Source organism: Gallus gallus, chromosome 19, assembly GCF_016699485.2.
Source record: "Gallus gallus isolate bGalGal1 chromosome 19, bGalGal1.mat.broiler.GRCg7b, whole genome shotgun sequence".
NCBI classification, from domain to species: domain Eukaryota; kingdom Metazoa; phylum Chordata; class Aves; order Galliformes; family Phasianidae; genus Gallus; species Gallus gallus.
In genome coordinates, this window is record NC_052550.1 from 5,951,684 (window position 1) to 5,979,683 (window position 28,000).

A 28,000-nucleotide genomic window follows, 5' to 3' on the forward strand; every position below is an offset into this window, starting at 1 on the left:
CAGCCATTTCTCGTCCAAGATCACTTTTATTTCCCTTGTTGCGTTAACCTCAGTGTGTTTTATCTCCAATATCCACGCTGACAGGGAACTGACACCGACTGCAGAACTGGGGCAGCACTGTGGGCTGCACTGCGTGCTGCTGCCAGCTGTGCCCTGGCCCCAACGCAGGGCAGACTGGTGAGCGCATCTGGACCAGTGAGTGCATACAGCCCAGTGAGCACATCTCACCCCAGCATCGTATGTGAGGCTTATCTAGGGCCAAGGGGAGCGTGCAGTCTGCTCCTCATCCCTCAGCTGGCCATGACCTCCTCCTGCAGCTGTCTGGGGCCGTTCTCTTTCCCACCATGGACCAGAAGCACTGGGCACAGTGCTACTCGCAGGTCCCGCGCATGCTGCACTTCCCACTTCCCCAGCTCCCCATGCCATAACCTGTTCCTATTAAGAAAAACAAAAACAAACCAACCTGCTCCTGACACTGTCAGGGCCACCTGCATCCCACAGACCTGCTGCCCGAGTGAAAACCTTAGTCCAGCTATAAAGGTCCTCACATAACCAAAGTGGCTGAAAGCCCTCAGCCCCTACATCCCCATGGCATCGGGACCAGACGCTGCTAAGCTGCCTCTCTCTCCCCTCACTCGGAAATTGGGACATAAGGGTGAGCTCTGGCTCTCTGCCTATGGTCTTTGTTGCGTTGCGTACAGCCCCCTCCCACCCCTCCCAAAGTTTAGTGCTCTAAATTGCTAAGAACATTGGTCCCCCGCGCGCACCGAGGCTGCCGGATGGCTTTCAGCATTTGTAGGCACTGCTGCCGATTGTGGTCTTGAGAAAAGGATATACTGTTCTGCTATAAATTCAACAATACAATCCTTAGTTCTGAAGATATAGTTTCCATATAGTTTATAAACATCATAAGACATACATATGGATAATTGAGGAGAGGGGAGGGCCTGTGCATTTGTCGGGTTTGTTTGTCAGATGTGTGAACGCGGTTACAAAAAACGCACCTCCTCGCAGGTACTTCATTTCTTTAGGTTCATTTTGTGAGCGTGTGTGTGTTTCTGTTTTGCTTTGTTTTGTTTCAATTATTCCACCTCTAACCAGTCTTTCCTTTGGTAGTTGGCTACTCCAAGCCCAGCAGGCAAGCCTTGTTCTGCTGTAGTGCCTGAGATATTCAGGGTTTCAAGATTGTCTTCTAAGAGATTTCCAGCCAACGTTGGCCTGTGGGGTTGGAGCCAAAAGGGCTAAAACGTGGGAGAACCAATGTCCTTATTACAACGAGTAGAAGTGTCCACGCACTCACTTTCAGAGAAACAGTGTAGGCTTAATTGGTGATTGTTTTTACAGCAATTATGTTCCTTTCGGTCACCGGCGGGGTTGCTTGATGGGATCGCTCAACGGGAATTCGCAGTTTCCATTTTGTCCAGCTGTCGTCGCCGGCGGTCCCCACGATCCGGTTGGGTAAGGTTGGCTTTGTCTCATGGTGCAGGGCTCGGCTGTTGGCCTCAACGTGTGCTAACACCTTTCCATCCGCCCGCCCGCCGCAGTCCGCGCCCGCAGACTTCTCCACGTACAAAAAAAGAAGAAGAAAAGAAACTCTGGTCCTTCGTAGACGGGTGGCAGTGCAGATCCGCTCCGCCGCGGCCAAGCTCAGCGCATGATGGCCGCCAAGACCAGCACAAAGACCAGGCGCGAGGCCACGAGTCCTGCACAGCCACCCGCTGCCTGCTGCACCCCACTGGGCGCACGGATGGGCGTCCTCCGCGTGCACTTCCCTTTGCGTTTTGGGAGCCCGGTGGGCATGACGCCGAAGCTGAATTTGTGCTGATAGTCAGGCACGTAGTCGGGAACCTCGTGCCCGCCTTTGCGCGGCCCCAGCGATCCCGGCTTAAGGGTTCGGTTGCGGTTTTTGTGGCTGGTGCAGTTCTTGGCAGGGCGGCGAGGTCCCGGCCGGGCTGCAGGATGGCTGCTGTGCAAACCCTTCTCGCCACCCTTCTCCTTGGAGGAGTGGTGGGGATGGTGGGCTTTGGAGGCCCCTCTGTCCGCAGCTGAGAAAGTTTTGATCTGGTGGAGCGACTCCGAGCCCGAACAGTTCCTAAAATCTTCCGCCCTCAGCACTTTGAGGTCCTTGCCATGCATCCGCTCGGGGGATTCGCAGATGACGTTGGAGCTGGAGCCCCGGAAACGATGCAGCCATTCCCAGAGCGAACGGGCTTTGCAGTCGCAGCTCCAGGGGTTTCCGTTCAGCCTGAGGAACTCGAGGGCCCCCAGGTGGGCCAGGCAGTCCCCCTGCAGCTCCGAGAGGCTGTTGTTGAACAGGAACAGGGTGGTCAGTCGCCGGAGGTCATGGAACGCCCGCCTGTGAATCCACTGCAGCTGATTCTGATGGATGAGGAGCCTGTCCAGGTTTATTAACCCCCGGAATGTGTTCTGGTGGAGGCTCCAAAGCTTGTTTCCATGAAGAAAAAGATGGCTGAGGTTCACCAGGTCGACAAAAATATCGTCCTGGAGGAACTCGATGTGGTTGTCTTGCAGGTAAAGGTATTGTAGGTTGTGGAGGCCACCAAAAATCCCACTGGGAAGGGAGCTCAGCCCGCACTTGTACAGGTACAAGGCATGGAGTTTCACCAGCCCTTGGAAAGTGTTGGCTGCCAAAGCCCTCAGGTAGCGGTTATCCCCCAGGTCCAGCTCTTCCAGGTTGACAAACCCCTCGAAGGTGTTGGGGTCGATGAAGGTGATGTTGTTGGAGTAGATCCAGAGGGTGACCATGGAGGGGCTGAAGTGGCCCCGCAGCAGCAGGGTGATCTGGTTGTTCTGCAGGAAGATCCGCTCGCTGTCCTCTGGGATGCCCTCGGGGATGGTGACAAAGTTGTGGGCCTGGCAGCTGACAGTCATGGGTGAAGGGTAGCAGACGCAGTCGGTGGGGCAGCCGGCAGCCCCGGGCACCTTCATCCCCAGCAGCATCAGCAGCAGCTCTGCGAGGGCCCCTGTTTGGAGAGAGGGGAGAGTGGTGTCAGGCCAGCCTTGAGGACACAGAGCCTGTGTGAATTATCTGTGTGCAATGGTATGAACATGATTTATGGGGTGTTGTCCACCTCCTCATGCTGAATTCACCTCTTAGTGAATCACCCCAAACTACATCTGTGCCATGCAACCACACAGCACACCCCAGCACAGCCCAAGGGTTGGGGCAACACAAGGTAGGTGTACGGGCTGGGAGAAGAAGTCACTGAGAACAAAAAGGAGAAGGATTTGGGGGTTCTGGTGGATGAGAAGCTGGACGTGACCCAGCAGTGTGTGTGTGCTAGGTCAGCTGCATTCTGAGTGCACCAACAGAGGGATGGCAGCAGGGCAGGGAGGGGGATTGTCCCACTCTGCTCTGCCCTCATGAGGCCCCATCTGGAGTAGTGTGTCCAGGTCTGGAGCACCCAACACGAGAAGGATGTGGAGCTGTTGGAGCAGATCCAGAAAAGAGCCATGAGGATGCTCAGCAGGCTGCAGCTCCTCACATACAGACACCCTGTAGGTGCTCAAGGGTTCATTGGATGGATCTGACCTGCTGGGGGGCAACCAGCCCATAGCATGGTTGGAACTGGATGGGCTTTAAGATCCGTTCTAACCCAAGCATTCTACAATTCTATGAATCCCAGAGGAGCTGGCTGCTTTCCACACCGTTCCTACGCCCATGCCCTGTTAGCACCAGCACGTTCCCCTGCAAATGAGTGATTTACAGACACACGCTTTCGGCACCTGGTGGGACAGACTGAGCTGAACGCCCAGTTTGGAAGGTGGTGCTCAGACGTATTTTAAATGGGTGTCCTATGGCAACGCTACAGCGTGCCTGTGGCCAGGCCTTTCTGGCTGCAGAGCAGGGAAGCGAGCAGGCAGCAATCATCCCTCCTCGGCTCAGCGCCCAGCGCCAGCCTCGCCGCCCAGCTCCCGTCACTCTCCCACTCCTCGCACCATGCCTGCTTTCAGGCGATTCCTTCTGCGTGGAGTGGCTTTTCAGACTCATTGCACCAGGCTGTCATTTCTCATTCAGATTTCCTCCCGGATCTGCTTTCCCTCTTACACACAAAATTTGCTCATGTCTAATGAATTCTGCCTCTGGACTTCATGGGAGAAAGGAGTAAAATGAGAGCAGCGTACAGCTGCCAGTGCCATCCTACCCCAGAGTCCTCGCGCTGCGATTTGCTTGTAATAATCTGAAAAACAAGAGTGGAAGTGGAGTTCACCTCTAATTACTCCATGTCGTTACCACAAGACAGGCAGTGGTGCTGGACCCCTTGGGCTTTTACAGTCCTTCTTTTCAAGCGCCTACAGCTGAATACGAGTGGGAGGCAAAAAAAAAAACTCACTGGTTTCTTATTAATGTTGTTTGAAATATAACGCTGTGGTTCGCATCGCCTTCTGCCAGGGATGGAGATCTATTACTGGGGAGCTAATAGCAGGTGACCTGTCCATCTGGAACCACTCTTTCAAGGCAAAGTTGTCATGTTTTTAGATAAACTGGTTACTCGGGCTCTCATACATTAGCAGGGAGAGGCAGTCACCTCTGACTGTAGTGCTCTACTTTTTCCAAAGAATAGCATTGTTAGCCAAACTGTTGGGCCAAGCCTCTGCTGGGATGGGGATAGCAATGGGGATAGAAATACGAATGGGGATTTAGGCTTTCTACAGGCTCTACCCTGCAGGAGTGAAGGCTGCAGGGAGGGATGGCTCATTCCTGCACTGCTGCCAGCAAAGGGCTGTAGTCAGGAGTGCTTCATTTGCGACAACTCCTACGGCTGTGTAGGAAAGGGAATGTTCTCCAAGTCACCACCACGCACTTGCCATGGGGAAGGGGCCATGATTCAGGCAAGACTGCTCCTGGGCTGCCCTGCATTTCCAGCCAAGCACCTCTGGGACATGGCTTTAGGAACACCACTGTCTCAGGGATATCCTGATTACAATTGCAGATAGGTGTGGAATTGCTTTCTGCTCTTCTTATTCCTTTTTAACCCACAGATGTGCTTTGCCAAGGTGAGACAGCTCCATGTTCCCCGCTCCACCCGAGTCACACTGAGCCACAAAGAGTGGTGTAGCTCTTATATTTATTAGTAAAATCCTGCCAAGCACAAGCACGGTGACAATCTCCCACATGCGGAGTCTGTTATTGCAAATACCAAATCACAAGGGTCTGAATCAATAAACCATCTCCCAGCTATGAGCAGCAGGTTGGAAGATTACATATTGCTTCCCAATGCCGGTTTTATGCGCTGTTCCGTGACACGATAGTTGCCAGGCTAACAGGATTACTGGTGGGAGGAGGAGCTGGGCAGGGCTCGCGTAGCATCCCGAATTTCACGTCTAGGAGGTGACGGCAGCCGGCTGCCAGCGATGCTCAGCAATGGATGGGGTGTATGGGGAGCATGGAGCTGCACTGATGGAAGGGAGAATGGAGCTTCGTGGTTCCTCACGGCTCTGGAAGTGAAGGGCAGGGGGAGCTGAGCACATCTCTTCAATTCGAGTTGAGTTAATGGCTGAAGTGCCAATGGAAGGGGAGTTGGTTCCCTTGGGATGGGTGTTGCCAGTGGTTCTTCTCTTCCCAAAGGAATGATGGTAGGGAGGAAGGCCGAGGATTTTTTCCAACCTACAGACTGCAATTCAGAGACAAAGAGAATGTGGAAACAAAAAGGAAGGATGCTCAGAAGAAGCGATAACATGGTGAGCAGGACTTGGAAAGTGGAATACTCCTTGGCAGATGTGCTCAGGGCGTGTGGTCCCATCAGGGATGAGTCCATTGCCCACAGACCTGCAAATTGCACACTGCTATGAGATGCTCCAGAATGTCCAGGTTTGGTTACCATTTTGATATGGAGCTGAGACCCCTTGAACCAAAGAACAGAGCAGCCCTGATGCTGCTAGACCAGCGGTGTGTTGGCTAAGGCAGCTGAGGCCACCTGGGTCCCTGCAGCTGCCATCAGTGGGACTGTCCCTCCCGTCATGATACCCTTGAGATTCCCCAGTGTCTGATCCCAGCCGACATGTCAAGCTTGCTCTTCCCAGTGCAAACCTTTTGACTGCATCTTGTAAAGGCTGTGCAGCAGATGGAGGGTCACGGGCGTGCGCGGCGGTGCTCACCAGGGAGGGAGAGCTTCAAAAAGTAAAAATCCGATGGAAAGCTGCCAGTGAAGTGAGCAGAACCAAAGCTCTGTCGACACGGATCAAACCAACACGGCTGTGTTTGTCTGCCGGCGTTCTCCCACCGCCGTGCTGTGTCACCCGGCTCCGCTGTCCTTCTGCAGCCTCCCAGCTCAGGTTTTAGTGATGGGAATGAATTCATCGGGCTGTCCAAATCATTTCCCATGCAGCATCTCTCTAATTGGGCATTAATTAGGCATTAGTTAATGAATGCTTGAAATAATTTATCTTTGGATGTGTCCAGTTTGCAGTCTTACTTTTAACAGCATTATACCCGTTATTAGATTAACATCGTTATAAATGTTCCCCATTACCTGCTTGTTTCCATTGTCTTAGCCTTATTACTGAGAGCGAAAATCACTCCTCCTGAATGCATTATTGATGAGTAAGGACTTTCTATATGCAGCGCGGGATTAATTGTTATACAGCGTAATGCATTTAGCATGAAGCCTTCATTTGTGCAAGAGCCGAAACGGCCAGAAGAATGCAGACGCCCAGAGACAGCGAGTTCATCCAGATACAGCAACGCTCCAGTGCAGCAGCAGAGATGCTGGTACCCAGCATTCCAGCATTTTAACACTTTGCTGAAGGAGCAGTGCCACTTATTTCCATCAGAAGTCCCCAGCTTGGAGCTGGGAGCTGAGACAAGAGCTACAACTGGCCCTGGTGGGTCACCTCCAGACCCACATTTCACCTCTCTGCTATGTGGGTCACGGCTGCCGCTCCCCCAGCAGGATCTGCTCTTTGGGATGGAGCTCTCTCAAATCTCTCCTAAATCGCCATCTGCTTGGGGAGCCCAATCTTAGCTCATGTCTCCACGCAACTTGTCCGACTGCTCGCTCCGTCCATTACCGGTTCTGCTCAGGCTGTTAGATTTATAAGCTCTTTAGAGCAAAGCCCTCATCTTCTGGCTGCTGATTTATGGGTCTTTACCGCCATAAAACACTATGTATAGCTACTACATAATATAAATAATAATACTTAACCAGAGCAAGCTACAAGTGGGGACAAAGCATCTGCCTTCTGTTCGCACTCTGTGTTATCAAAGAGGCAGAAGCTCACTCATCACTCACTCCTCTGAAGCCAGATTCGCACCTTGTGTAGCACCACCCGTAGACAGAGAGATCTTCCTGCCCCATTTGCACCCACACCTTTCAAAGGTGCTTTCTAGGTCATCGCTGGGCCACAACAATACAACTGTGACCTGAGGGGAAAATACACTTTGAAACTTCCATCCTCCTCCTAACTAATAGCAACCACTTTCATGGGCTATGTCCTTCCATGAGGAATATCATTCTGAGAAGCCATCACCGTCACCAGTTAACTCTCAGCCACCCCCTGCATTGGACAAACCACAGTAGGATGGGTCTGGGGAGGATTCTCATTGAATAACCCGACTGTCACAAGGTTCTTTGCTTCACTTCTTACTCCCTCTTGTGATGGCAGGAATTGCCATCATCCACCCAACCTTTCTCCATGAATCAGGCTCAAACAACGCTCTTGGTATTGTATGCAACTGCGATAAAATTCCCTTCCACCCCTACTTTGGGAACCAACTTTCTCACCGTGACAAATTGTCTTGGGGGAAAAAGGAGCCTCAAATGATCATAATTCCACACACCAGCTGAAGGACGATGAAAGGCAATGCCTGAGCACAGGCTGCCACGGGGTGCGAGCTGAGAGCGCAGTTCAGATCTGGGACAGTTCGACACAGCAGTGTCAGACTTGTGGTTGGGAGCTGCCTATTTTTTTCCTATTTTTTTTTTCCTCTTGCAATAAACAAACCATCTCTGACTGTGACAAAGACCAAATTCCCCTGGCGAGCAGCAGCTTCGCTTCCAGCCTCTGTGCAAAGCACTCCATTGGCATCCGCATTGCCTTTGCTCCCTCCAGCATCAGCACACAGTAGAACTGCCTTTCAGCCAGAGAACAACCACCCATCCACTTCCCTCATTTTTTTATTGTTATTATTATTATTTTTTTTTTTTTGCAAACAGTGTCATAAATAACTGACAGATCCCAGCTGTTTGGAGTTATGGTTTCTGATGGAGTGACAGCTGCTCCCAATCCCCCAGCCATCACCCCAGCAGTTCTGGAACATTTCAGCAACATAAAAATCATTGGAGATAATTTCGGTTTTGCATAATTTGGTTAGGCAAGCTGTGATTTAATGGCAATTATGACCTCCGAGGCAGAAGCTGAGCTCGGAGGCTACCGGCGTCACACGACTATAGCAGGGGTGCAGCACCGGGGATGTTCCAGGGAGAAGGCACTGCAAGGAGAAATCCTTCCCCTGCAGCTGGGAGCCCCATCTCTCTGTCAGCAAGTGTTCCCAGGTGGAGATGTACACAAGGGAATTCAAAGGGAATATTATAGGGAAGGCCTCAAAAAGGGGCTGCTGCCAAAAGATGCGCTGGGAGGCATCTTTCAAAGAAAAGTCAGGATAAGGCTTTAGTCCGGGGATGCTGTTGTCCCTAAAAACCTTCTGCAACATCAGTGACTCTTGTGCTAATGGCATAGACCTCTGTTAGCCTCCCCGAACCCTCTCTGAGTCACAGGATCAGTAAGGTTGGAAAAGACCTCCAAGACCTACGAGTCCAACCCCAACCCATCCCTGCCATGCCCATTAAGCCATGTTGGTGGTGAAAGTGGCCATGCCCTCTGCGTGCAGCAGCTCTCCATGCTGTTGAGGTTCCTCTTGCCCTGTTCCTTCACATCCCAGTGCTTTTTGGGCACCCTGCAACCTCATGGTTTGAATTATAGAAACATGGAATCATAGAATCATTAAGGTTGGAAAAGACCACCAGGATCATCGAGTCCGAACTTCAACCCATCCCCACCATACCAACTCAAAGAATCATTACAATTGGAAAAGACCTCTAAGATCACCAAGTCCAACCCTAACCCATCCCCACCATGCCCACTATGTCCCTCAGTGCCACATCTACTCTTATCAGCAGCAGTGGCCTTTGTCTGGAGTTGGTGAGGTCCAGTTACTGCTGCCTGCACTGCTGCTGCCAACCAGCCTGGAGCTCGCTGTGAGCCAAAGCTTGGTGCAGAGCTGGGGTCAGTGGAACCCCAAACTGAAGTCCTTTAGGACACTGCAGGTTTATTTCACTTTTGCTGACCCAATATCTGGAACTATTCCCCTTCCACCACCGAAGTCGAGGCCAAGGTCACCTGGAAGTTTCTGGATCATGATCATTAACTCCTATTGCAGTTTGAAACCAGACCATAAATTTCATAGTGTAATAATGTAAAAATCAATAACTCTGTTTGAAACAATAGCTTTGTCTTCCATTTCAGCCGGGGCTGATCCCTCCCCGTGGACCGCGTCCCTCTGAATCATGCAGACAGAGGGAGGGACGCGGGTGGCGGGGCGGCTGCTGGCCCGCCAGGTGTGTGGCCCCTGGGCTCTGCAGATTCAATTAGTCCATTTAGCCATTTATTCCTCTCTCACAGTTAAACTCGAGGATGATTTAAAAGGAAAAAAAAAAACAACAACAAACGGGTTGCCAAGAAGAGAGCCTTTTATGCTTCGTCTCTTTGACATCCTGTCCGACGCGGCGTCCCTTAGGCTTTCCATGCCTGCAGAAAGCCAGGACCAGCCAGAGATGCTCTGTTCCCTCTGCCCATCCGCCACAGGCACGGAGCTGAGCCAAAGCTCTCGGCAAGGGGCGGCTCAAGCTCAAAAATCTCAACGTCCGCTCATTTCCAGCTCTGGCTTTCTGGGCGAGGGAGGTCTGGCTTCGTTTTCTTCCTTATTTTCCGTTGTTTGCAGTAGCACCGACTCGAAATATACATCGAGAGGCAGGATTGTCTTTCACGTGTTGGTGGATGTGTGATCCTCAAAAACAAATTAGCACCGATTCACTTCTATATAGAGTACAGCCATCAGGGAATCGCTCCTGAATTCACAGCGAAGGAAAGCAATAATGCTTCCAGCACGCTAATCCTCTCCGAGAGCAGCCCCTGAACTCTCTCCCTGTGCTGGAGGCACCGCTGGAAATTACAATTGTACTGAAAAATAATAAATAAATACAGAAACTGGCAGGGTTTCTGCTGGTCCAGAGGATTTGTACCCTAATGTGGAAGTCCCTGTTTAATTAGCACTCCTCTCCATGGCTGCATCTCCTCCCCGCTCTGCTCAAGCTGAAGAAAAGAAGCCAGCGGTGAGAGCGGCTGTGGGATTGGAAAGTCGGATATAGAAACTTGTTTAATTTAAATGCTCATTTCAGGACTGATCTATGCAGAAGCAGAGGGAATGTAGAGCATGTTTCCGCGTGTAATCTGCTCTACTTAACCCCACTTTGCCATATTCCTCCCACTGCAGCAATGCCCTCCAAGCACAAGGCTCAGCGCTGCAGTCTCATGCCTTGTCCCACATCACACACAAAGGTCCCCCGTGTCGCTTAGACCATCCTGAGGCTGATGCACAGCAGGGAAGAATCATCCCTTGGCTTGCAGATGGGTGATGGAGTCGTCAGGTCTTGCTGTGTTGATAGAAGATGCTGATGATGCTTCTGCTTCTCCAGGCTAGAACGGCGTGTCCAAGGGAATCACAGAATCGTTGAGTTGGAAAGGATGGACCTTTAAAAGTCACCTAGTCCAACTCCCCTGCAACGAACAGGGACATCTACAGCTAGAGAAGCGCCCAGTCCATCAAGCATGGCTATTGCATTTTCAGTGGGGTGGCATCGCCAAGGGCATGGCATGGCATGGCCACTCAGTCAACCAAGTGTGGTTACTGTGGGATTTTGTGTGCTTGCATGGCCAAGGGGATGCACCCAGCCCATCAAGCACGATTATTCTGAGATTTTCAGTAGGATGGCATGATCAAGGGGATTCATCCAGTCAACCATGCATGGTTATTGTGAGACTTTTGGTGTGCCAGCAAGGTAGAGGCTTTGCCAGCTCAACCCATGGCCGCACCAGAGGCCAAGTGCAAGGAGGTGAATTGGCAGAGGGCAGGGAGCTCCTTAGGTCCTTGAGAAGGGACTTCTAATTACGATTGCCCCCAAGGAGAGAGAAATAGAGGATGACTTAAGCTTAGTGGATTGTCTGAAGCTCTCAGGGGATCATCAGATGCTTCTACTCCCTTTTTGTCCCGAGGTGACAAGTTTTCCTTCCCATTCACAAAAATGCAAAATAGCTCATTCACAGGCGTAATAAGGACGGCATCCTTTGTAAAAGAGGCTACCAAGATCTCGGCGGCACTTGACAGTGAAACAACTGCAGATGAAATGACAAAAACCACCCAAGATTAGCACAAGCCAGATCAGTATCAGATGCTGAACAAGCTAATGCGCAGAGAAAGCAGATTCACCCGCTCCTTCCCTTTGCCAGCAGCTGGCTCAGACCTGCAAAGGGTTTATTTAGGACTGGAAACACAGCCAGAAGAGAGCAAACGGGAGACCCAGGAGGAAAGCGACAGCTGCCCCGGCTCTGGGTGCTCGCTCTGCTGCCTGCTCCTTGTGCACAGAGTGGAGCTTTGGGGCAGATATCCATAGCCAGATGGCGGCACGAAGCCAGCAGCCCTGCTGCAGGGTGCCAATACAGCTTGTAGGGAGAGTATCGCCTCGACAAAGGCACGATCCCACCAACGTCCCGACCTCAGCCACGTCCTGTGCCACCGAGTTCCGCGAGCCAATTATGCGCCGTGCCGCAGACACTGCCTTTCATCCCTTTCTCAGCCTTTCTGCGCTTTTCCCACTTACTGCATGTCCTTGCGTTTTGTGGAGAGGAGGGCAAATTGGAGCCGGCGCTGAGCCTTCTTCCCCTTTCAGCAGCACATCATTCCACCGGCAGCAGGGGGGAAAGAGGCTGGCGGGTGGGCATCAAAGCACTCCGCTCTGTCACATTTTCTTCCCATAAAAATAAAGCAATGGCGTCATTTGGAGCTGGACAGCCTCAGGTCGCTCTCTCCCAGTCCCAATGGGGGCACAGCGCCATTTCCCAGGCCTCTGGTCTCCACTTGGGGTGGGTGTGTGACACTGAGCCATCCCCATGGGATGAGCAGAGCTCTATGAGACTTCTCCTGCTTCACACTCAACACTTTTGCCAGCAGAAAGGTCGTGAAAAGCTGGGTGATAAAAGCAAAGGAGTGTAAATGGCCCCACTGTGCCCCTACCCATTGCCAGGGCTGGATCCTGCCCTCCTCCTTCCCTCAAAGTCACCGAAATCCCCTGAATGTGAATGGGAACAACTGGCTCTGATGATTTCGCACTGACTTAGTACCACACTGAAAAACTAAAGGTGATCTTCTAGCTTCCCCCATGCCTGGAAGCATCCATCAATGCCTGGCAGGACCCCATTGTGGTTGTGGGGCCACGCACACCCCGCATGTGACTCCAGTCCCCTCCCTTCAAGCTAATCAGAGCCTGTTCCTCTGTAAGCCATTATAAATCCCGTTACGATCCCTTCCTTGCTAGGTAATAATGGTTACTGAGAGATGTATGGAGACTCAGGATTGGCACAAAGCCATCCATGGCAGTGCGTCCCCATGAGCAATAGGGCATCAGAGCCCCCGCAATCCATTTCCTCCAAGAGGAGGGGGTTGTATTAGGGATGTAATGAAAGAAATTGTAGCAGCATCCGAAGAAGGAAGCGGTGGGGAGGGGTGAACATGTGCATTGGCACACGTGCACTGCTGTGCCGGTGATGCCGGAGCCTCTCCAGGAACAGCTGTTCCTGAAGCAGGCAGCTATAACTCGCAGCAGCAATGCTGGTGGGGAGAAATATTGCTGGCTGGGGACATGGGGATGCAGTCACGTGGTGGGAATGTGCACCTGGGGAAGCAGATGGGGTGGATGGGGATGCTGGGGGTGGATGGGGATGCTGGGGTGCAGCGATGCCCATTTTTTGGAGGTGCTAAGTCAGCAGAAGAAGCAGATGCAGAGATACGGGGTGGCCTCGCGTGGAGCATGGCATGACCACTCACAGTGGTTGGAAGGGTTTGAATGCAACCCTGATCCCCCTGCAATGAGCAAACATCCCTTCCTCCCCTCCCAGCTTGCCAGCATCCTGCTGGGACACCGCGCAGAGCTGTCTGGGGGGACTCAGCCTTTGGGAAATCAGCGCCGCTCACTGCTGCTCCGCTGCTCCTTTCCTAAAACACACAGCCCTGTCCCAAAGGAGACCCTTGGGATGGCTCTGGGGCTGCAGCCCTGTCGGTGCTGTGGTTGTGTCTGGGATGACGATGCCAAACCTGCAGCAGCCCCATCCCAGCCATCCCCAGCGCTGCAGGGAGGGGGGAAGGCAGCGAGCGGCACGCCAGCATCTATTAAATGACAGGAATGCTTTACCCTCAGCCTCCTCCCGTCGTGTTGCTTAAATGCACGTTTTGCAAAAGTTAAAACAAATTGCGAGCAGCAGAAATAGTCTCACACTTCTTGAAAAAGGGAAGATCTTGGCACGAGGATAAAGGAAGGCGATGAGATGCTCATTAAAACTGAGGGGCTTCGGTTCCCCATCCAAGTGGCCACGTCTCCTCCAGAGGCTCCCGGAGGCTTTGAAACGTGTTGTCAGGCACTGCCTTTCATCCTACCCTATTCCAGCTAAATTCAGGGCCCAGTCATTTCTGCTGGAAATGGGGAAGAGGGAGCAACTCCATTCTGACTTTTCACTCCCCATCTGATTGCTGCTGATACAATTTATTCCTATCACAGCATCTGCTGCTTTCATGGGTTTTTTGTTCTGAAGCACAACTTGTCTTTGTTAGTCTCATTTTGGAGCCTTTCATCATTTGAGGTGCAACATAAAAGGTGCTTAACCCCCCCCCCCCCCCTGCTTGGAAGGCAGTGGGGGGAACATGGGAGTCCCCCACCCACCCCTGCTGGGACATCCCTACGTGCCACAGCCCCAATATTTCAGAGCAATCCCATAGAATTAAATGATTTCCATGTGCACAGAGCCCTTGCATCTCCACAGTGGCTGGGTGGGATGGGCAGCATCTTTGTGTCACCACCCCAAGTTCTCCCCTCCTGCCCTTTCTTCATGCCTTCCTGATCAGTCAAACCCTCCTTTCAGTAGGAAACAAATCACCTTTCCTTGTTGCTGCTCCAGCTCAGGCTGCTGCGCTCCACTCCCTTCGCTTTGTATTGGTTGGGCTGAATCTACACCCCACATTTGCTGTCCTATGAGCACACTGGGGTCTCTTCACCCTATCCTTACAATTGCACCACGGCCCTGGGGAGAGGTCGGCACTCCCAGCCTGGTGCTTTGATGAGCATCCTCCTGTCTGGTATCGCATCCCCCTGTCTGGTATCACATCCCCCAGTCTGGTACCAGGGAGCACTGGCCCTCCCTCCCTCCCCGCTTTGATTCCCCAGCGATATTTTTCACTCCAGTAAGTGCCGAGCTCCCATTTGCCTCATTCTGGTGCAGTTACAAAGAAATTGCTGCAAAATTTCCTCATGCTGTCGCGCTCCCAGAGAGGGCACGGAGCAGCCGCACACCCCCAGTGCCGTGCGGGTGTCTGAGCCTCCCCCCTCACCCACATTGCTCCTTTCCTTCCATCCCCTCCCTTCCCAGCGCTCATCCCCCAGCTCCCAGGGAAGCGATCAGAGCTGGAAAGACTGCTGCCTCGTATTGGAATAACCTTTCAGGTTTCATTTAGCACCTCTCTCTCTCTCTTCCCACAGAACCTTCTCGTTGTGAGCCCTTTGCTAATTGTGACTTTTAGCTCATTGCCACCTCCCGCACCATCACTGCATCCCCACCAAAATCAAGGGGCAGAGCAACAAGGGGTGGCACTGCCTGAAACAATACCAAATCCCTCCTCACCCCAGTGGTTTCCCCAAGAGCTTTGGGGTAGAAACTGTGAATTCCCAACAGCTGGGGGGATGGGATCCTCTGCTTCCCAACACTGAATCCCCACCAAAATCAATGAGCAGTGGCACCAACTGTAACAACACCCAATCCCTCCTTGTCCCCCATGAGCCTTAGGCTGGAAGCACTGGATTCCTGCTTTAGAGAAAGAGCAGACTCTGATGGGAACAAAACCCCCAGACAGGATCTGGGCATTGTCTGGGCACCCCAGTACAAATCAGTGCACTGCGAGCTGGGGAGAAGGAGAAATCCCAGTAGCTATCCAAGTACACTGCCTGCCTGCTCCTTATTGAATTAAGGCGCTCGGGTTCACCATCTAAGCCTCACGCCGTGCGCACCGCAGCCAGGAGGGAAGCGGATTGCAGCCTCATAATTCAATCAAGGGCGCAGCTGATGTTGCGGGTGGCGAGAGGAGCTGTCGCTATCAGTGGTGAGCCCTCGGCCACCTATGCCGTCGGGTAGGGATGGAGACAGCTTCATGGGATTGGGAATGGATGTCCTAATGCCCTGGGAAATGGTTATGTGGCTCTGTTATGGCATTAGGATGCAACAGGATTTGAGTGTGGGTTTGGGGTGGAAAGGGGCTGAAAAAGGGGAATGGAAAGGGAAGGGGAGGGAAGGCAAGGAGAAGGAAGAGAAAGAATCATAGAATCATGGAATCATTCAGGTTGGAAAACATCTCTCAGATCCCGAAGTCCAACCCCAACCCACACCACCATGCCCACTGACAGTGTTCCTCAGTGCCACATCTCCATGGTTCTGGAACACCCCCAGGGACAAGGAGCCCTCCCTTCCCTGGGCAGCTGTGCCACTGCATCACCACTCTTTGGAGTAGAAATTGTTCCCAATATCCAACCTGAACCTCCTCTTGTGCAACTTAAGGCCATTACCTCTCATCTGACTTTAACCTTGCTACAACCCCCTTTAAGGAGAGGGGAAGGGAAAGGAGAAGGCAAAGGAAATGGGGAAGGAGAAAGGGAAGGGGCAGGATGCTCCCAGTCCTGCACTGCTGGAGAGGGAGCAGGAGCCCCACAATCTCCCAGCCCCTTGTGCTTCGGCAGGAAGACAAAAGAGGCCAAGAAGCTGCAGTATGAGAAGAATCCAAGGTGTTTTTATGTAAGCCCAAGAAGTGCGAGAAGCAAGGAAGAAGAAGCTGAAGTACTGCTTCCCAACTGACATTATGAACCAGCAAGCGTGACTAAAACTTGGGGAGGGTTTGCATAATGGGGAGGCACTTTTCTGCTCTGCCAAGGTGTTCAGGTACCATGGTGATGCGCGCAACATAAAAACTTTGACAGACACTCAGAGAGATAAGTGTGGAGGTACACAATCAATCGAAAAAGAAGAGAAGAGAAATGGGAAGGTGGTTGCTTTACGTGAAAGCATCTACAAGGTCAACAATTAAACATGTGTGAGATTTGGGCTTGTGAAGGGAAGAAAGCTCAGGATATGGTCTGAGCCCGGGATCTGGCAGTGGTTGGAGGCAGCAGAGCTATGTTGGCTTTTTCTTCCTGACAGTGAATGTAACAGTGCTGAAAAGCAAAAGGAAAGGCTGCAATGCAATAGAGTTGCTGGGTGCTTTGTATGTGTGGAGATGGGCTTTCTGCTCTTGTGGAATTGCAGCATCCGGGGGCTTTGGTCCTTCCCATGGTCCCAGCCCTGAAAGTGCCCAAGTCCCACTGTGGGTTTCTGAGCAAGAAAGAGCTGCTGATTCCTTGAGAAATGAGGAGGCAAAATCCAATTGTGTGCTGTAGTGCATCTGCGGCTGCCATTAACCTGTCTGTGTACTTCTGTGGCTGTCCATTTCTCTCCGCTGACAGCCGGGACTGCCCGGAGCGTGCTCTGCCCGGGCCATAAAGGGATTTGTTTCTCCATGCTGCAGCGGCACAGCGCAGAGATGCTAAACTGTGCCACACACAGACTTTTCCCTGATGCAATGCTTCCAATGCAACACCAAGCTCATCGTCCACCCTATATGAACTAGAGAGCCATGGCATGGCTTGGTTCTCAGAAAAGAATCAACAAAACTCAAAATCATGGCTGGAAAAAATCATATAGGAGGCTCATGTGGGCATCATAGAGGCAGGGGACTGAAGAAGAGGTTGGATTGTTGGCATGCAGCTCACGGTGATGCGGCCATTGGTGTTGGGGCATGGTGGAGACGCAGCATCCAGAGCATCCCTAAGAGCTGGGAGCATCCCCATGGTCCACCCCAAAGGATCAAAGAGAGATGGTGCAGCAGTGCAGGGGAGGAAGGGAGAGGGATAAATGGGGAGAAGCTGACCGCGTCGTCTCCCTGCATTCCAGCTTCATTTGCAGATTTATTAAATCGAGAGCCAATTTCGACATCATTTCTTTCAAGCAGCTCCACCTCGCAGGTGTGTGGAATTTATTTGAGATAAAGAAAACCATTACAGAGAGACAGCAATCTTCAAAGACCACCTCGGAGACCTGAGAGAAATAAAAACACTAGCCCGTGCAAATGTGCAATTAAGTTTCAAAATACTTGTGCTCCATGAAAAGCGCCGTCCCTGCAGAGAACAGGCCTTTAAGGCAATTTTCCCAAACCCTATTCAGCATTCACTCAAAAATGCCTTTTAAAAACAACATGTGATTTTTCCCTCTCTGCCTCACTTCTCCTCCCACTTTGCTCATTCTCATCCAGGTAGGATGGAATCTCTGAGAAGTGGTCACTCTCCACTTGGAGTCGATGGACCATGCTTTAGGGTAATGCCAGACAAGGACAAGGCTCATTTTAAGGCTCATTTTGGGGCCAGGTGGCTCTGATCAGGAATTATCTCCACCCAGGCTGGGGTTGGTACCCCCCATTCATGGGTCACCCTCTGCTCAGTGGTTAATGAGAGATGCGTAATTAACCTGTGGAACGCACTGCCACAAGGTATCAGCAAGGCCAGGAGCTTAGCAGGATTTGGGGCAGGATTATATGTTTAAATGGATAATGAGAACATCTGCCACTACATGAGCAGGGATCAGGCAGAATTAAGGCACAGCCCCACCAAGCTGGGTGCTGCTCTTCTCAGTGATGGTGTTGGGTGTAGAGGGCACCCAGGGAACCAACTCAAGGGAGAACCTCTGGTCCCCCTGAATGGGACAAGGGGATAAATGTGTCCCTTGCAGAAGGGATTTTGGGGATTTCCATGCAGAGAATCCATGCTTTCATTTTTTGGCATTGTGCAATTCAATATGAAAGTGCATCCTAATTTTGGCTAGGATGTTGAATCTAACCACCGTGGCTCTTATTCATGGCAGGCCAACACAGTATGCTCCTCCAACAAGTCGTGTTCACCCTCTGGACACCACAGACACCCTTCTACCAACCCCACTCCATCGTTGCTCTGCTCCATATGACATGCCGCAGACTGAGCTGCCTTCAAAAGAACACTGAAGCCCTCACAGGCATGCCAGCAACAGCAGAACAAACTCAGGGCCAATCACAGAATTATTAAATCCCTGTCCGCAATCCCCTCTGGATTCCAACTGCTGCTCTTTTGCATCATAAATCTGCCGCTCCATCATTAGCATTAACTAATGTTTGTACAGCGCCTGGTAAGCCCGATGCATTGGAGTGCAGGAGCACCCATGGCATTTGGAATGCCCAAGGGACATCCACAGCCCTGAGCACAGTGGAATGGGGCACTGTGTATGCTGTGCCAGCAAGGAGGGCAGCATCCCTAATTGGGGAGGTTGCTGGAGCCCAGGGGATGCTCAGTCCTCTTTGGGATGCTCAGCCCTCGTTGGGATGCTCAACCATCCCAAGGATGCTCAGCCCTCTTTGATATACTCAACCATCCCAAGGATACTCCCATTGTTGCTTTGCAGCACTTTGGAGGTGATGCCACATTCACAGGATGACTCAAAGCATTTCAGGTGCCCATTCCCTCGGGCTCTCTCTGCCTCCTGGGACGCGGTGGCCGCAGCACGGCGTGCTCAGCCTGCCGAGCACGGCGGGACTGCGGGGCCGGGGTTAATCTTGTTGTCACACCTTCCCTCCTCTTGCTAACTCGGCGCGCTTTGACCCGCTGTGAAATCGTGGCCAACAGCACTGAATATTTTAAGAGCAGCAATGCAGTCATGGCCACGCGTTGGAACAGCAAAGCAGGCCGGGAGCTGGGCTGGGCCTCCGCCTCCCCCCTCCACCGCCAACCCATTAGCACAGTTCAGGGAAACCTAAAAAATTCAAAAGACACTGAAATATGCAGCATTTTTTGCTCTCTCTGGAAAATGACGCGCTTCGCTTCCCAGCTGCTCTGGAGCAGGCGGTTGTAAATAAGCAGCTTTATGGCACGCGGGGTGTTGCCGGCGGGACTGTGGGTAAAGATTTACACCCCACTCCCTATCCTGGGCAGGATCCTGAGAACAACCCTGTGCCCAGCCCTGCATCCAGTGGTTCCCCTGCCCACCAGCACGGTGCTGGTGGCACGAAGGGACTTTGCCAACAGCTGTCCATGGTGCTAACGCTGTCCGTGGTGCTGATGGTTACTCTGTCCCTACCTGGACACCCCCAGCGTCCCCTCTCCATCTCCATCCTCCTCTTGCAGCAAACCTGCAGGACCTGCAGCAAACGCATACCCTCAGCACTTTCAGTATCTGGGGCACCAGAGAGCAGCAGCGGCAAGGAATTAAAAATAATAATAACAAAAGAAGGAAAATTTGCATACAGGAAGAGCTGGAGCCAGTCCTTTCCCAAGGAGGGGAGATCACAGGTGGCATCCAGGGCTGAAGGAGGAAGAGGAGACCTCATTGAATGGTTGCGACCACATGCCAAGGGTCAGTGGGCACATGGCCACCAGCCCCACAGAGGAGTGACACAGGGACACTTTTGCATTCTGGTCTTAAGAGGGCAGATTAATCGCCGTGTGCTGGATCTGTCACGCACGGGAATATATATTCTTCCTGGAATTTACAAGTAGTTCTGTCTGAGAAATAAACAGCTGCAGATAAAAATTACATTGTCACCGTGCAGGTGTGATGGATATCACGGACAAGCCCTCAGTGCAGGGAGCTGCTGGCCCTGGGATGGACAGGAGATGCCAGTGGGATAGGGGAGCTTGGCCAGGAACACATCATTGCCCAAAAGTGCAGCATCAGACATGGGACCAATCCCTGGCACTAAGCTGCTGGCTACCCGTCCTGGTCCCAAAGGCCAGGGGAAGGTGTCAAGGCCATTCTGAAGCAAAATTGCTGAACCCCAGGGAAAAGCAAACCTGGTGATGGCTGGCCATTAGGAGCACCCAGTGACCAGCTCTGGGAAGGGTGGACAGGGCAGAGCATCTCAAAAACCCTTGAGTTTGGCAATAGGGAGACTTGAAGCACCTTGCAAAATCCTATTTCTTGGCTTTTTCCAGCCCCTGCTCTCCTGTCCATCACACAGAGCCCACAGGATGCAAGTGTGGGGAGGATAAATGAGATTTTCTCTGGGCCCCTTTCTGGTCTGGTTTCTCCTTCATCTTTATCTGCTGCCTCGCTTTGGTGAGCCTTGTTGGTATCACTGAGCACATCTCCAGCCCTGGCCACTGCCGATCCTTGTGTGGGGATGAATGTTTTCTCCTTTGTAGCTTAAATCTAAAGTTATGCTGAAAGTGGGAGCAAAGCCAGCAGCAATCCCAAGACATCACATCCTGAGAAACAAGGAAGGAGACCCAAAACTGGATGGGGACAGAGGGATCCTCATGTGCCCTAAGAGCTGCTGCTCCTGTGCCCATGTGCTGGTAATGAGCACAGAGCAGCTGGCAAGCCTCTGCCGAGCCCATCCTCAGGATTTATCCACACTGCTCTGCCTTATCAGCCATGCTTTTCACAAGCACTTAAATTCAGGAGGAAAAGGAAAAAGTGAAATCAGATAGAAATGCAGGTCTGTTTGCTGTTTTCTCCAATGAAATGGTTCTGGGTAAACAGCAGACGCCTTTGATGAAATCCCAGCAGGCTTAAACAATAAAGCTGGTTACAAACTCAATCTGGCGCAGATATCAGATCTGAAATTGTTTCAAAAAACATGTCAACATTTTCTAATGCTGCTGCAAAACTTCCTCGGCACCTTGCCACCAGCGCGTACCTGTGACGCTGTGTCCATAGCACCACCCTGGCCCTGGCCCTTGCCCCATCTGCAGAGCCCTAAAGGGTGACAAGATGCTGAGTGTCACCTTGGAGACCCGGCACAGTCCCCAGGAGGCTCCCGGGTTGTTTTCCACCTGTGTCCACTCTGAAATCCAATCATCAGCCCTAAGTAATGCATCTTGGGGTTTCACACCACTCCCATCCCCATGCCAACGAGAATGAGCCTGGCAAGGAGATTCCAACCCCATGACAGACAGGATGGGCACAGCAAGGTGATCTCGTTGCTGACCACAAAGCCCACCTGACTTTTCTATCCCCTGTGCCCCTCCTGGAGCAGTGCTTTCCCTCCTCAAATACATTATAGGATGGCAAGAGCACAGTGGAGACTCCCAGCCCTGCACACCTACTGGTGCCATATCCCCTTTGGTGGGTCCCAATGTCCACAATGCCACCAGAGCCCAACTGCTGTTAGCATTTGGCTCTGACCCACTTTTAGGCAGGAGCTGAGATGCACTACACCACGTGGCCATGCATCAGGAGCAAAAAAAAATTGTGGTTTTTAGGGACTGAGTGGGACATGTCCAGGATGGAACAGGATGGGATGGGATAGGACAGGATGGGATGGGACAAGATGAAATGAGATGTGACTGGATGTACTGGGATGGGGTGAGAGAAAGAGGAGGAAGCAAGTCCGGTCACCCCATATGGAGCACTGCACTTTGGCACCATGCAGGAAGTTTGTGCTTTCTCTGGGGGTGCCCAGAGTCCCCATGGGCTCCACGTCCCCATACCCAAGGAGTTTGCAGCAGCAATCCCAGCCCCCTCCTGCATCTGAAGAAGTCCCCAGACAACAGGGCTCCAGTAGAGCAACAGAGCCTTCATCAGCCCTGGGAGCCCAAGAGAATGAACCAGGGAGGAAAAGAAGAGCAGGAGAAGGATGAGCTGGGGTGGGGGGAGCAGGGGGGCTAAGCCCCAGCTCCGGCCCTGTATGGGGGGAGGACACGGAGGCCTGGTCCGTGTGCAGAGGTTGCCTCGGCCATCGATCCCTGCTGCACTCAGGCTCATTAGGGCTGGGGAGCTGCTGCGAGCGGCTGGCAGAGGAGACAGACGAGGCGGGGGGGGGGAGCGTTCCGCGCGGCTCCCTGGATCGTATTAAATATTTACTTTGTTTTGTTTTGTTTTGTGTTTTTTTTTTCCTAGCTCTATTGATCAGAGGAGGGAGGGACGGTGCAGTCAGATGCTGCGAGAAGAGCAGAGGCTGTGACTGAGATGAGGTGGGGACCCCGTGGGGCTGCACCCACTGCACCCCACGGGTTCTGTTCTCCCACCCCCATCCCATCACCCTCATTTTGGGCCACCAGCAGCACCGCAGCAAGGCTGCTCTCACCCCTAGCACACCCCATTCCCATCCCAAGAGACGCAGGAGGGGACGATGCTCACCCCGATGGCATCACCCTATGGGGTGACCCTCCAGGTCTGAGCCCCCCGCCCCAGCGGCTGCCCGACCGTCGCGTTTCTATTTCAAGAGGAGCTCTGCTGGAAAAGGAACAAAAGCGGAGGGGAAGCTATAAATAGCTGCCTCCTTCACACCAGCTCTGTGCCTCCTCCGCCCCGCGCCCGCTGCAGCCTCGGAGCCACGGCTCCGGGATGGCACCAGGGGGGGTCCCCGCAGCCCCCAGCCCCCACTCACCATCCCCACGCAAATATCCCCTGACACAAAGAAGGAAAAAACCCCAAGGGAAGATGCGCTGCTGAAACAGAACCACTTACAGAAGGCTTTACCCAAGTTGCCCCATTCCTACCCATAGGGCAGAGCCCCTTTGCCCCATCGCTCCCATTCCCTGGATGCAGTGGATGGGAGCATGGAAAGCGCAGCCGGCTCGGGCAGACCTACTTTCAAGGCTTTAATCCTTTTTGCTTAAAGGATCTTTTTTTTTTCCCTTTTTTTCCCCCTCCCTCCCCTTTCTTTCTTTCTTTCTTTTTTTTTTTTCCTTTTTTTTTTTTTTTCTCCCCTTTTTCCCTTTTTTTTCCCGCTCAGCAAAGATGCGGACTGATCAGAGGAAGAGACGCAGGGAGCTGACAAGCTGCAGAGCACGGAGAAAAAGGAGAGAGAAATACATATTTATTACCCTCAATTATTAAAAAATAGATAGCAGCAGATCTTAGGCCCTGGCAGAGGCACTGCGGAGTCATTTGTGTGAGGACTATTTTGTTTTTTTTTCTATAATCCCATTGAAATTATAATAGGGCGCTCTTGTTAGCAAAACCACCCCGCAGACCCCTGCAGAGGGGCTATGGGCAGAGGCTGTGCTATGTTTGGTCCAGCACTACGGACCCAACACTACGGGCTGCCCTATATCTGCAAGAGGGGTGGCTCTGGGGTCTTCCCTTTGGGGCTATACTGTGGTCAGGGAGGGCTCTGCCCCCATTGCCGGCACAGCCCCAAGCAGTGCCGAGCATTCTTTCATGAGTGAGAGCTCATCTGGGCCGTGGAAGAGCCCAAAAAGCACTGAATGACGTGAAAGGATTTGCACCCCTTGGCTGGTGCAGGTTGCAGGGATGCAGCAGAGCAGAGCAGAGCCTCCGTACGAACGCAGCAGGAGAGATCCACAGCTCCCAAGTGCGGCACGGGGCTGGCGGAGCTGCACTGGCACCTCCCCTCCGTTTGCAGGGCTGCCTCCATACGGAGCTCTGCCAGCTCGCAGTCGAACCCACTGCTGCCTCTCCTCCTCCCCGGGAAACAACGGCTGTGGGACTGGGAATTGGGATCCGGGTGCCCACGGGTACCCCTCGGCGCTGGGACCTGGGTGCACGCGGAGCATCCTCCATGCCCACATCACGGAACCAAGGGGATGCCATCAACTGGAGCCCACCGAGGGGCTAAGACCCACTGCCATCCATTCCAGCACGAACAGCTGTGGGTGCTCGGAGCCAGGAGGTCCCGGCCCTACAAACCCAATGGGAGCATCGCAAAGCACCGCTTGCCAAAGCCCTCGCCTGCCAGCAGGGAGGCGAGCAGCAGCCAGGCAGTGTGCTATTAAAGGGAAAAGGAGCTTTCTGCACCAAATGGAGCATTTTCGGCTTAATAGCCCCACAATCCTAATCTGCACAAAGAAGATTCCCCATTCTATCTGCCTTGTCCTGCATCTGCCACCAGACCGGCACGTGCCGAGCCCTCAGTGGGATGGGAAGGCTCCGGAAGGGAAAGGACGGCCGCTGGGGAGGTGATGCCGGGCGCGGGCGTTCCTCCGTCAGCACCTCCATCATTTGTCATCAGTAAAAATAATATTCCTAAAAGTGGCCCCCTCTGATTGCAGGCGCGGGGCTGCGGGTTTCCATGGAGATGCCGTGAGCGGGGATGGTACGGGGGATAGGGGATGGATTTGAGAGATCGGACCCGGCGGTGACATCTGGAGCGGTGATGGCACCAACCACACTTCTGGCACAGAGACATGGGACGACTCATCCCCTGTTCCTACCCTTGGATCACCCAAAGAAGGACTACCCATGGCCGCTCCAGCCGTGCAGGAGGGGACGATGATGCTCGATGCCCCCACCACCTCCCACTTGTTGCACTGATCCTAAATTAGAGCTCAGCCCCCTCCAGCGGGGGCCGGGCTGGGGGACACGCTGAGGTGGCACCTGCCATGTCCCACCCTGAGGACGTCAAGCGATCGTGACAATCAGTGCCGGCACCTCGCCAGCCTGCTGCTGCCTGCTGCTCCACCAAAGCGCTTTTAAAGACATAATCTGCAGTTAATAACCATCGTTGATACCGAACGCTGCTAAGCCCCGGGATTGCGCTTTGCAAACAAAGCTCTCGGTGTCGGCCGGTTGGTGGCAGCTCCTCGGGGCCGGGGGGCATCACCTGTGGGTGCTGTGTGCACACCTTGCACGGTGACAAGCTGACACTGCTTAAACTCACAGCGTGGGTTTGATTCACACTGGGGATACTCTCCTGGAGGACACCCAAATGCTCCCAAATGCAGCCACTGCATCCCCATGGCCCTATGCTCCCCTGCCCAGTATTGTCCCCACATTTTGTGCTGCCAGAACCCCTTATCAGTATCCCAAGACTGCCCAGCCCCGGGGTCACCACATCCCACCCTCATCCCCACCCCACAGAGCTCAGGGAGACCCCTCAGCCCTAAGTGCACCGCGGGCTCTGATCCACACCGCTGCCTCCAGGTGCCTCGGGGAGAGGTGGTGTGAAGTCACACCCCAAAAATACCCATTTTTACACCTCCTTGCCAGGTTCACCGCTGTTTCTAGGGCAGCGTTTCAAGGCCATCTGGAGCATCACCCACAGCCTCCGACACCCCAGGAGCAACACGGGGACACTGTGGACGGGACCACCAGGAGCCCCCTCTGGGCTCCATCACTGCAGGTGACCGAGCAGCAATGACCCCTCCACCACCAGCTCAGTTCTCACCACGAGCATCACAGCATCGCCCTCCTTCACCCCCCATCCCCACCGCAGGGACAGGCAGCGCCGCGTCCTGCCCGCTTCCCCCCAGCTCCACCGGGCGCAGAGAGCTTGTGGCTTCCTCCCTGCTCTTTATGAAATTAAACTTTGATGAGCAAAAAGGTTTTCTGGGCTCTCAGCTCTTCGGTGCAGCAACCGCAGCCCAGCCTGCGCTGTGCCCGGCCCTGCAGGGCACAGCCTCCCTGTTCCTGGGCAGGGGATGGAAGGGGGAAGGGGGATGTGTTTTTCTCATTCCCCTCCTCACTGGGATCTCATGAGGTGGGATGCACTACAGGATAGCACCACACAGCCGTGCCCCAAGCTCCCCCCGGCCCCTTTTCTCCCAACCCTGGGGTTGTTTTTCCTCTGGCCCCGCAAGCACTGTGGGTTGAGAGCCCCACAACCATGCCAAGATATGGCCAGCCATGACCTTGGTAGCATCCTTGACCTGGAAATCTCCTCTTGCACCTCTGATGTTGCACTCCTGGTGGTTGCCACCTCTGGCAGGATGCTGTCCCCGCTGCCACCCTCGCTCAGGTTTGGCACAAGGCTCCGTGCTCTCACCCATAAGGTCCTAGTGTCCCAAATCACCCCAAATCCCACTGGTGGTGATGCCTTGCACCATGCCCGAGGGGTAGCATCCTGCCAGGGGACACCAGAGAGACCCCCAAAAAGGCAGGAGGAGGCATGGGGGGAAGAGCAGACACACAGATCTGCTTCCCCCATGGACATGGGAATGGCACATACGACCCCAAACCACATTCCCCTGCCTGGCAGCAGGACAGAGACAGCACCAACATCACCACCTGCACCGCTCAAACCAACCAAATCCTCCAACACGCCGAAATCCAGAGTGGCCCCAAAGCGTCCCCATCTCTGGTGGCCGCTGTCCCTTTGTCCCCACGGTGTCCCCTCCATTGGGGTGGCTGCAGGGTCCGGGACCCCCACCCAGAGCCCTCGGGTCGTGGTGAGGAGGAAAGGGAGAGGCTCCGGGCAGGCCCTCCCCTAACTGCCTGTTGAATTATTCAGGAACGGCATTAACTTATAAATGAGTGTGTTTGACTGATTTTGTGGTTGATGTACAGATAAATTCTAATGAAAGACAGCTACAAGATTTTAAATTATTAATTAGACTGCCACTTAACAAAGCCTATTTGGCACTCTATTTCCTTGCTTAACAAGACAAAAACTTTAAGGATAGGTTTTGTATGAGCCCAGAGGCTGTTCATTTGCATTTTGTTTTTCTAGCTCCAGAAACGAAAAGCCGTAGATCCTGACCTTAAGCAGGTTGCAACCCCTGGTGGGACGCGATCACCTCCAGCTCCACTTTCCCAACCCGGCTCCCTCTTTGCCTCCACCCCTCGGTGCTGGGAAATGGGGTCGGGAAGTGATGGTTTCTCCGAGCGGGATGCACGGGGATTTGGGATCGAGCCCAGCCCGCTTGGGTTAATACACCGAACAAAGCCGACGCGGGAGATGGAGAGAAGAGGCTCAGAGCGCGAGGCCCCGCAGCCGCAAGGTGACATTAACCCCGCGGGGAACGGCATCCCTGGGGTGGCAGCGGGGCTCGGTGCCCCGGCACGGGGCTGCGTGGAGCAGTGGGCACAGCGCCCGCATCCTTCAGCGCCGCGTGTTCCCGTGCCGGAGCATCGCCGGAGAAGGGGCATGTGGTGGTCCGTGAGCTGGGCCGGTGCTGTGCCCCTTCTGAGGTGCGGGATGAGAGTCCGGGGGGGTCCCTCTGTATGGCAGTGCTGTCCACCCACCCCCCCCCCCCCACCCCATCCAGCACCTTCCCGGGAACAGCGGTACCGGAGAAGCGGACCCCCCCCGCCCATCCCCCCCGAAGGGTCGGCATCTCCCCGGTTGTGATGTCAAAAAGCATCCCTATGATGTCCCAGGCGGTTGCCATGGAAATAGCGTGATGTCACAGCGGAGCGAATCTCTTCGGGTCGACGGGAGGGGAGCGGGGGGGGGGGGGGGGGGGGAGAACAAGAAGAACGCGCCCCAACTTCCCCCACCGAACCCCAAGTGGCCGCGCGGAGCTGAAAGCAGAGTCTGCCTTCTATCGGGCACCGGGCACCGTCGTCTCGGGACCCGCCGTGCGTCCGCCGATCCCCCCCCCCCGGTTCCGTTCCCCGGGGATCGCTGGTGCCCGCACCCCGGCGGCGGCTCCGGTAGCGGTTGGTTGCGGGGGGAACGCCCGGCGGCGCGGCCCCAACTTCGGCGGGAGGCAAACTTCGGAGCCGGTACCGGATCCCCCGCTTTGCCCGCTGTCCCCGGTACCCGTTGCCCTCCCGTTGCGGCGCTCACCTTGGCGGAGCATCGTGGTGCCGGTGCGGGGCGCGGTCTCCCGGCGCGGCGGTAACGGCGGAGAGCGGCGGCGGCGCTCAGAGCGGCGGCGGCGGGGAACGGTGGTGGCGGCGGTGGTGGCGGCGGCAGCGGCGGCTGCAC

The 28,000-nt window shown here is 53.8% G+C and overlaps 1 protein-coding gene across 1 annotated transcript; it reads right to left on the minus strand.

The window, feature by feature from the left end:
* Window positions 1-6: 6 nt before the first annotated feature.
* RTN4RL1 (reticulon 4 receptor like 1) lies at window positions 7-27,986 on the minus strand. The gene is made up of 2 exons (XM_015296046.4): window positions 27,860-27,986; window positions 7-2,984 (listed from the first exon to the last, which is right to left on the minus strand). The coding sequence occupies exons 1-2, from the start codon at window positions 27,870-27,872 to the stop codon at window positions 1,648-1,650; spliced, it is 1,350 nt and encodes a 449-aa protein (XP_015151532.2). The 5' UTR covers window positions 27,873-27,986; the 3' UTR covers window positions 7-1,647.
* Between the last annotated feature and the right edge of the window lie 14 nt (window positions 27,987-28,000).